The 10,684-nt window shown below is 39.3% G+C and overlaps 2 protein-coding genes across 4 annotated transcripts in view; one reads left to right on the plus strand and one right to left on the minus strand.

Annotated features, from left to right (window-relative positions):
• zgc:173742 (DNA topoisomerase I, mitochondrial) overlaps positions 1-4,943 on the minus strand; it is a gene marked incomplete at its 5' end in the record, with an annotated part of 37,443 nt that extends 32,500 nt beyond the window's left edge. Inside the window, 5 exon segments of the mRNA XM_042226216.1 lie at positions 1,482-1,597; positions 1,714-1,841; positions 1,935-2,019; positions 2,180-2,299; positions 4,897-4,943. Coding sequence (XP_042082150.1) covers positions 1,482-1,597; positions 1,714-1,841; positions 1,935-2,019; positions 2,180-2,299; positions 4,897-4,943 — 496 coding nt within the window.
• A 2,583-nt stretch (positions 4,944-7,526) lies between these two features.
• Positions 7,527-9,259, plus strand: LOC121815390 (cilia- and flagella-associated protein 251-like; the record flags this gene model as incomplete). 3 transcript variants are annotated; one of them, XM_042226212.1, is given in 3 exon segments in its annotated part: positions 7,527-7,771; positions 7,941-8,068; positions 9,205-9,259. In XM_042226212.1, coding segments are annotated over 2 exon segments (171 nt in total), but the record flags the coding sequence as incomplete, so codon positions are not given.
• Positions 9,260-10,684: the final 1,425 nt, after the last annotated feature.

Below are 10,684 nucleotides of genomic sequence, written 5' to 3' on the forward strand. Positions count from 1 at the left end.
TCTTGAATCCTAAAGGCCCAATAGTGTGCGGCTATGTCTTCTGTGTGAGCAAACAAAGTCAGGATGTGTGTACGCTAGCGTTCACAAGATTGTCTTAAAATTACAGTCCAAGCTCAGACCTCATCCCGAGCGAAACTGTGTGGCTGCACCTTTATGCCCAATGAGCTGAAGCGACTTTATAAAGTAACCTGAACAAACACACACACACTTTAAACTTCTGCAATATAAATGGCTCATAAGAACCTATATAACACCAGTCAGGCTCCATCATATGTCCAATGACATTCTGGACATTTGTACGAAATACAGAAAAAGGAACTCTTCTCCATTGTCTATGGGAATGTCCTAAAATTCAGGAATTCTGGAAAGATGTCACCAAGTGTTTGTCTGAAGTGTTTAAGGTTAAAATCCCCTTAAAGGCTAAACTGTGTACTGATAAAGCAGACTAAATCACTGGACTATGGACTGCTTCGAGCCTGAGGAGCCACTGCACTATGCTGGACAAGTATGGATGCAGCCTCCATGGGACTCTGGAAGAAGGAAATCACAGATTCATACATTGCCATGGGCAAACAACGGCACTTTGTGAATATCTGGAAGCCATACATGGATATCACAGGGAGTGGAGGTTATTCATGAGCAGGGAGGGATTCCTTTTTTGTATCAGTGTGAGAGCCGTGTTCATTTCTACACGTGATCTTGATGCAGGCCTGAAGTCTGGGTGTGTGAATGTGAGGGGTTTAAATATCTGTTTGTATTGCATAACGAAAATTTCACAGGACTGCATGAATACCTTTCAGAACTGCAATGTAACATTTCATTATTTTTTTCCCAACAGCAACTGATGATGTTTCTTGGAAAGGACTGCTCTTCTACAAAACTAAGCCGTGACCAGAGCAGCACTTAAACTAAAGAGGATGGAGCTTTGGCCTTGGCTCTGGAAGGACACTCATGAAGGTTTGATAATCAGTCTAAAATCTTTCTTAAAGAAAGTTTAATAAACCTTTTTAAAAGCTTCTGAAGAAACATTATTAACAGACTATCCATCACAGCCTCTCGAATCGACACTGAACCTTTTTTCTGTCTAAAATTGAACTCACTCTTACATTTTATTGATTTGATACATAACTGGTAATCCTAGATTAGGAATACAGACAACCGTGACGTAAATTATTGGCATAAAAAGAAATTCTTGTATAATTATTTATTCATAATTTTTCTAGGACAACTGTAACGCTCTCCATAAATGAGACCCACACAATGCTTTTCGTACATGAGCTGATTCTGGCTTTTAGAATGAGGCAGACGTATCAGTAAATGATGTCGGTAATGTCTGACTGCGCTGTATAGAAGCAGAGAAGCCTACACTGAAGTGCATCTAACTTGTAAAATCATTTAACACTGTCTCAACAGTATCTGTAAGACACAAAAGTAGAGCTCCTGTACCCGTCACCCTTGTTTCAATCACACACTCAACTGACCATTATAGTAGAAGTGAACATTGTCAGGTAAAGGCTGGTACTCAGGGGGAAAGTAGGGTCCTTTGTGTTCCAAGAACTTCCATTTCACCCCATCTTCATACTTCTCTTCCTCCCACCTGACAAAAACCAAGATGATAAAAAAGTACAGACGCATCAGTGAAAGTTAAAATTGCACTTTGTGTTTGTATGTGTGGGTGGGAAGAGTGTCCAGATGAAAAGAGCACTCCACAACCATCTCCAGCGATTCTGCTCCTCCTCCTCCTTCTTTTTGATCTTCAGCTGTCTTGCTTCTTCAATCTCCTCCTTTGTCTTCTTACTTTTTTTTGACACAGCCTGCTCTTCTTCCTCCTTCTTTACCATCTGTGCAGAAGAGAGAAAAAAACTCACCATGAACCATGTTTCTCGTGCTGAACTTGTAAGTGCAAGATTACCCCGATGGAGACAGAAGTTTACCTTTTGTGTTCTCTTCTTTGACGTCTTTGTCTGAGCCACTCCATCACCTTCTTCGACAAGACGACGCTGCTTCTTCTTCTTTAGGCTGCAGGCAACATGGGAATGAAAGAAACTAATGGCTTGCATACAAAACTAAGTGAATTACTCATGAAAGGTACATTTTTCTGCAGCAGCTTTCAGTAAAAGTGATCCTACATGAAGAAAAGCCGATGACAAGGATTTTTTCTAGACCTGGTCAGACTTACGTGGGTGAATTGGCAGAATCACTGGTGCCTTCTTTGGGGTCATCTTTAATTCTTTTCCTTTTCACTCCTTTCTTCTTTGCTGTAAAAGCATCATCCTGTAGTTCCTGTTTCACAGATTCACTGAACGACAAAATGAACAGTTTTAGCTACAAATGTATCCACTCTGTAGCATCAGAGTTGCACATTTCTGCTGACATATTAGCATAATTATTAAAATACTCATTCCAAAGTGCAGCTCTAGTCTTAACAGCAAGCCTTCAAAATTTAATTCACAATTTTTAATTTTTATTTTTTGGACCCAAGTCGGACCTTATTTTAGTTTTTTAAGACTTAGACTAACACATTTCTGAATTCTTATCAAGTGTTCTATATTTTATTCATTTTTAATCTCACTTGAGTAGATGGTTTTGTATCAACTTAAAAAAAATAACATGCAGAATAAAAGCTTGATGCCTTATTTTTCACTGCTGCCCTCCTGTTTGGCGTAGAAAGAAAATCTTTAAGCACACCGTGATGACTCACTGACCATAAGAAATCAAGCATAATTGTGGTAATTGAGTAAAATTATCGACAGTAATGATAATGACATAATGACAGCGTTTAGAGATTTTAAAAAGGAGAGAAAAAAAAGGAGTAATTACACAAGTGCAAGCCTGGATTTCCCTGCAGAGTGAAGATTTGATGGGTAGAGAAAAGGCCCAAATTAAGAAATCAACAAATTACAGTCACTGCTGCTAATAAAAATTAGTTTTCTCCTTTTCCTCCCACAACATTCTGGAAATGAACAAAATGTGGAAAATGTAAAGCAGCGTAGCACATAATTGCCAAATTGGCTTACTGATCCAAATTACAAGGCACTATAGTAGCAACTATTCACTGTGCATTTATCAGGATAATGTTCTTTCTGCTACAGCAGGACCCTGATGATGCTTTCAGATTGAAGGTAATGAGCCTTTCCTGGGGTTCTCAGGTCTATGACTCCATCCGGTCACTGCACCCAATACTGTATGAACTCAGGCAGAAAAACAAAGATATCTGTTTTACAATACAATTAGAAATAAGTACCAGTATACCCCACAGAATAAAACAAATATAGAATCAATTAACCCAAGCTAACGTCTTTGGACTGTGGGAATGCCGAGTACTTGGAGAGAATCCACACAGCTCTCAACATGTGACAGAAAAGTGGACTCTGTGCCTGACAACCTATCACACTGTTGTGAGTTTCAGAAACACTGAAACAGAACACAACCAGTAATTATCATCATCAGTATTAGTGAGTCTTACTATGATAAGTTGTGTTATTGTAGCTACTTTGACAAATCAGAAGCTACATCACTGGAACACTTTAGGCATATTTGCAAAGCTAATTTCTACAGTAACGTTTCAGTTGTTGTACACGCTGTAGACAATAAGACACCTTTATATGTCATTACTGACCTGTATGGTCCATCACGTCTTTAATCAGACACTACAGTCATTTTCATTGTTGCACTAAAAATTAGTGAATTTAATGATTGGCTATTATGAGTCAGAAGGAAGCCAGGCATTGAAGCAGAGATGATGTATGAGCTTTTCCTACATTTTAACAATATTAAAATCACAAAAATAAAAACAAGACATCATTCCCAAAGATTTTTTCCCAACTGCTCACAGCCGAAACATCGCTTAACATGAAGTCATGATCCTGACAGAAGTAGACGTCAGCGGTTTATTTCACAGTATGAAGAGAAGGATTTGAGCCAAATGCAGCCAAGCTGAATAGATTAGTTAGTGAAGGTTCACTCTGTGTAAGGCTTTATGGAGGAAGTGAGGGATTTTTAATGTAACGTGTAATATGCTCACTTTGGAAAAAGACGATGAAAGGAAAACGCTTTATCTGTCGTTCTGTTCTCTTTTCAGTCAAACTTTGCAAACGTAAGAGTACCGAGGTCAAGATGTTCAGTTCAACTGCTCAATGAAAGGAAAAAAACGTCGCGCTAGTAGAAACGGTTATATTTTTGTGGTATACTGCACTACTGAGCAAAATCCATAAAAAGCTATAAAAAGGAGGTTGGGTCACTGTGTGCACTGACATTTACGGTCTGTGGTTCTAATAGCCTTATGTTTCTTCACTAACTCTGCTGCAAGGCCTTAACTTTGCTCTCTGCACGAAACCCACTCAACTAGCACAGTTACCACCTGAGCCTTTGTGGGGGGAGAAAAAAAACCCTAAACGGAAACATTAAAAGCCAGAATTTCACAAAACGTTTTTCCATATGACATCTCCTTTGAAATGTCACTCAGAACATTGGGTTGGGCTAAATCCACATCTGGGAAATAATCCATTAACAACTCTATGGAAACACTGCTGTGAAACAGATTTGACGCAGCGGGCCTTCGGCCACAGCCTGCCATCCTGGCAACACCCCGCTGAGCATCCAACTACTCAAACTATGCAGTCTCATTTATTTCACTGCAGACAAGCCAAAGATATTTGTCGTCAGTGCACAGTAAAATTAATTTTCTGAAAGACAACATAACACACTGTAGAAAATGGGAACGCTTCTGTCCAGGGACCCTGAACATCAAAACACAAGAAGTAATTTTTCATCACCTCGGGAGGGAGAAGAAAAAAAAAAAGGAAAACTCTGGCACAGTTACACCAAAGCTTAGTGAGATTATTATCTCAGCATTTCAACAGTAATCCAGTGCTGGTAGCAGGACTTTGACCCTACCTGATGCTGCTGGATGATTCAACATTCTCCATCTTTGGTGTCTTGACCTAAGGGAATAACATAGATTAAAGCTCAAGGACAGACAGCTGGACCTTGATCTCATGCAAAGCACCAGAAGTGTTAAAAAAAAGTGTGACTCATTTCTTTCACATCTCTGTAAAAGTGCTGCACCTCAAGGTTACAAGCTTGGGCTTTTCTTAAATAGCAACTTTTTCCCAGAATAATCAAGATTCCTTACAATGAAACAATATCTACAGTCCTTAAATCTATCCGGTGAGGAGTATGACATTTCTGTGTCAAAAAACTATCCTTGTTTTCTTAGAAGACATAATGATACCATAAAAAGTTTTACTGTGTTTTTGTGGGTATTTTGTCGACTCCATTTACATATAGGGAATTTTCACATATTTCACTGAAGAGGCATGTGCCACCCTGCCTAGACCTCTTGCCCCTCCTTTGTCCCGCCATGTAAAAAATTCTACAGCTGATTCTGCTTTACTGCTTTGAGTCCAAGACTTGGCAATTAAGTGGATTCACAGGAAAGAACACATGTTGTATAGCCACTGAGAAGTGAAAAGATTAATTTTAAAATTACTTTTATCCATCACACATTCCTAAGCAAATTCAATCTACAAAAATGTATTTATTTGTATTTATTTATTTTACTAATTTTTAAAAATTTAAAATAGAATTAACCAGTACTCTCAATATTTGGGTTCAATTAAATGAATAAAGAGAAGGTTCATATATGTTTGAGGGGTTTGCCACATATTAATGTATAATTTCACATGAACTGTGCTGTTTTGAGGTATTTGTGTTTGTGTGGGTAATGGTTCGCCCCCATCATGTAATATTTTTATTGACATTGTGTGTGTGTGTGTATGTGTCTAACACCTGGCTGTGACTATATGTGGCTCTGTCAAGAAAGTGCAGCGACAGCCTTCAGCTGTCTGCTTTCACCGACTTCTGTGGATACATACCATTATTGCTTTTTCCAACAGTATTTTAATGCCAATTCATGTCTTCCTGCAGTAATTGTATCCTTCATTCAAGCTGAAAACATGTTTTTTAAAAAAATATATATTTTCAAATCATATCCACAAAGGTTCAGGAAACACAAATGATATACTCTAGCTATTTGCTTCTGGGTTTAGCACAAAGTAATACATCCTTGTGTTAGTAAAGGATGGGCTAAGAAAGCAAAGAAAATTGATTGGACAGAATAGAAAAATAGACTCACAGTTAAGATATAATGATGCTGCAACCATGTGACAAAACCAAGTGTCAAGAGGTTAAACGGCATCCAAACTGGAAGATTTAAATGTGAAGTAGCTTGATCCTTACTTACTTAAACCTTAATTAGGTGCAGCCTCATTAAGGTTTAAGTAAGCTTAATCTTCAGTGAGTGTAACTTTTTTCTTGTAGTTTATTCAGATACAGTTCATAGTAATATATGGTAGGCTTAGTGCACCATGGATGCTTTTATTTTCAATGCAAAGCACCAAGAATTTCATTATTAACATGCCACATGGCAAGTGTCACAAGGCTTTGCATATAGCATTTTAAAATATTACATATTCATCTGTTACTCATCACTTTCTAATCATCTCGATCGTTGATGCTTCGTGCCATCCTTTCCAGTGTTGTCAGATCAAGTAATGTCAAAGAACCCCAATGTTCTAACTCCAGGATGGGAACATTTTTCAAAAACACTTATCAAAGACTTTTAAGTAACAAAAAAAGATACAAAGCTACCTTAATGCAAGAAAGGGCAGGGGGCAATACCAAGTTCAAAGTTTGTACAAAGTTGCAAACACTTAAACTTGTGACTATTTTAGCTACAGCAAAAACCATAGTTACATGTTACCAGCAGGCAGAGGTGGGTAGTAACTAATTACCTTTCCTCAGTTACATTTACTTGAGTAACCTTTTGTAAAACAATTACTTTTAGGAGTAGTTTTACTTTTTACTTTTACTTGAGTAATATTATTATAAATCGCTACTCTTACTTGAGAAAAATTGCTGGCTACTCTAGTCTGTGTGAGTAACTTCACTGAATGAATGATAAACAAGTTTAAACCAAAAATTAATGAGACACAGACACAAACCTACAGTTTGTGTCAAAGCGACACTTGTTGTTTGTACATAAAGTTTGTTGATTTAATTCTATTCTATCTGCTGAGCCTGTTGTGCCATTTGGAGATCAAATCAATTAACACCATATATTGTCACTGGGAGTACTTTACCCAACTCTGTTAATCTGAATTGGTGTGTGTGTGATGTGTGTGTGTGTGTGTGTGTGTGTGTGTGTGTGTATATTGAACAAAAATTGATTTGGAAAAGTGTTTCTTCTGCTTAGATGTATTATTTTGTAATCATGTTATTTATATGTAGCGAAGTTGGGCTAAACTTTATATTTTTGTCTGTCTGATTGTCTCATTTTTGAACATTAAATCAGATATTATGATCAGTTACTCAGTACTCAAGTAGCCCTTTTTTACTAAATACTTCTTTACTCTTACTTGAGCCATTTTCTACTTTTACTTGAGCAAAACTATGTTGAGGTAGTGCTACTAATGAGTACAATTTTTGGCTCCTCTACCCACCTCTGCCAGCAGGTAAGGTAGGCTGCCCTGTAAAGAGAGTTCACAGGTGTAGCGTCACCAAACTTCGTCACCCAATCAGAAGTCAGCTGGGTGTGACGCGAAATAACCAGGCGAGATTCAGCGCTGTTTGTTGAGACCGCGTAAAATGTTTGTAGCCTACTGCACACGGAAAGCAACCCGTTATTTCCTAAAACTACAAGTGCCGAGGAAGTTTATTGATAGTACGAACTTCTACTGGCTTGTTATTAGTTTCTGAAGGGAAAATTCGTGTAAGCTAACAAATGTATTCTTAAGTTCACCGGCGTTGTTGAAGCTTGCTAGCTAACTGATTAACTTCAAGGCCACGTTTTTACAGAACGACTAAATGTTGTAAAGCATTTTTTTCCTGGTCTATTTGTTGCAAGTATGCTATTTAATGTTCTCTGTGCTCTGCCAAAGAACGTGTGAAAGATGGGGCGGGAGAAGGACGCTAAAGAAGACGAGAAGGCCAAGCACAAAGCGACGAAACTGAAAAGACTGAGTGACAGTGAACGCGCAGGAGCTGGGGGAGATAACATCAAGAAGAGGTGAGTGTTGCGCGTGTCTGCTGGAAAGCTATATATACACACATGTATATGACAGGCACAGTTTAGCGAACACTTTATCATTATTCCATCATGAGAGACTGAGGGGCCATTATCAAATCAGCTCCCCGAGCCACCGTGTCCTGATTGCAGCTCCCAGATGATATATGCATGTGACCTGACTGAAGCACGTCCAACATCTGTTCAGCGTCGACACAGGGACCAGATCAAAGCTGTTTTTCGCAGGAGCTTTGCCTTTCATGTTGTAGAATGTGGAGACAAATTAATTTGGATTAAAAAATGTTAATGAATAAGTTGAGCCATATGGCAGTATGGGTGCCGCTAAATGGGGGAAAACAGTGTTACTGGAAGACTGCTGTACTGGCTGAGCTGTCACGCAGGCTGATGCCATTGAGTGCATGCATTAATTTCACTGTGTACAGTGGGTACTCCATCTTCATATGAATAAATTAATTTACTTTGATATCTGATGCGTTTATTAGTATGCATATGTGAGCAGACAAATGAATGTGGAGTGATCTGTCATTGGCTTGTGTAATTGATGAGAGCAGAGAGATGAATAGACACCTGAAAGCGGCACTGGCAGCAGAGCAGACGGCTTTCTGTGACAGCTAGCCTCATGTTATTTCATGGCACACTGACTGAATTACTGATAAAGGATCAACTTATCCTTCTCAGGTACAAGACTCGGGGAACTAATTTTCCTGAGCAAGTGGCTCCTGCTTTAACTGGCGAACTGCCTCATTCAGATGCTGAGGATTTGTAATTTAAAAAAGAGAGGAGTAATTACAGCTCAGTTTCATTTGGCATCCTGCTCTGAAGGTTGGAAAGGTCACAACTCAAAAAAAAAAAGCAGGCTCAGGGCTGTGGGAGGCTCCTCTGGGACACTGCTTGTCTGATTGGTGGCATTTTGTAGTGTTGTCTGTCTAGAATAATCGTATCTCGGCGTGGACACGAGTCTAACATCATCCTAATATGCCCTCAAGCCTTCACTTGATAACAGCATAGCTCTAACTGTCTGTTAATGCAGTGCTTCTCTGACTTGTCTTGTTTCAAAGACGGCATCATTAACAGCATTTTTCTTTTCCTTTCGTCTGTCATGGCATCCCGATGAACAGCCCAAATCCAACTAAAGCCACGGAGAACATGGATAAAAGAAAATCTCATAAAAAGGTAATTTTCAAAAAGCGGCCTATCAGCCACTGAAATGTGACCCAGTGGGGAGGGATCATTCGTGTCCGCCTATAACTCATGCATATTCCACATGAACATGAACAAATCCCACTCCATTGTCTAACTCGGTGGTTCCCAAACTTTTTTTGCTGAGCCCCCCTTTGTTTTACAAGAAAAATATTGAATCAAGAATGTGGGATACTGTCCGTGATTTGAACAGCCCAGCGCTGCTCCCGACGAAGGGAAAAGCAATTCTGCAGGGGAGACCTACCTCGGCACCTGTGCAGGTGAACCAAAGGGAAGATTTGCTTCACCATATTTTCTAGTCTTTGGCTAGAATGAAGTTGGTTTGGAAACATATTCAGCAATGCTTCATCTCCTGCTTTGCGTTTGTGTGGGCGCCCCGTCTAGCAGTGTCCAAGCGTTTTGTTTTTTTTTCCCCTTTCATCGCGCCCCCCCTGCAATGGCTCTGCGCCCCCCCTAGGGGGCGGGCCCCACACTTTGGGAAGGTCTGGTTAACTGTTTGCATATTAATAATAGTACTTTGTATTACAGTGTGTAACATAACCCGATGCTATCCGGTCGTTAAGTGATAACGTGACGAATCCTACTTCCGGGTCTAAAGTAGTCTGCGTTTAATATGGCTTTTGTGTTGTTAACATGTTTAATGTTTTGTATTTTCTTCTATTTGATCTCAAAAAGCTCCTAAAACAGTCAGTGATCCCTGTTGACCTCCCTCGGCTTTTATTACCGCTAATCATTTATTTAAGCTCAGTTTTTAAAACCTTAGGATGTAACTACAGCCCAGCCCATGCAGCAGTATATGAATGACTAACCTCGTATTGTGGATGGATTATCTCAGTTGTTCTCCTGGCTGAAGTTTGGTCCTTTTACAGCATCCTGCCATGCGATTACATTTGTTCCTGACCACCGAGAACACTCACGTTAACTTTTATCGAGTGGAAAAAAAGTTAGCTTGTTTATATTATGCTAACATAGCTGTGTCGCTAGCGGTCACGTAGCACATCATTATATACCAGCTAGCCCAACTTCAGTAACCCTACAAACGTCACTGCTGTTTAGTTTTCTGTCTTCATTTATGCTGGAAGTGATAGCAGAGCTGTACGTTTTAATTTGTTTCCAAAACCCCGCAGTCAGGACATGCTATATTGTATTTAGATAGAAGCTAGCGAGCTAACTCCCTGCTAACTTCTAACTCCGTTAAATGTCATAAATTCCGTTTTCATGGATGCCTGGATGTTAAACTCAATTGTTACACCTGGTAGAGCAGAACGCTGATCATTTTATTAAAGATGAAAGACTTTAGACAGTTTTTCAACTCTCAGTAATGCCATAGTGATCGTTTGATATATGGACCTGCAGCGGAGTTTAGGCCAGACACGGCTAGTGACGTCAGACTGAACA

The sequence above is a fragment of the Haplochromis burtoni genome, unplaced genomic scaffold, assembly GCF_018398535.1.
Source record: "Haplochromis burtoni strain Fernald_Lab_line unplaced genomic scaffold, NCSU_Asbu1 Contig_201, whole genome shotgun sequence".
NCBI classification, from domain to species: Eukaryota; Metazoa; Chordata; class Actinopteri; order Cichliformes; family Cichlidae; genus Haplochromis; species Haplochromis burtoni.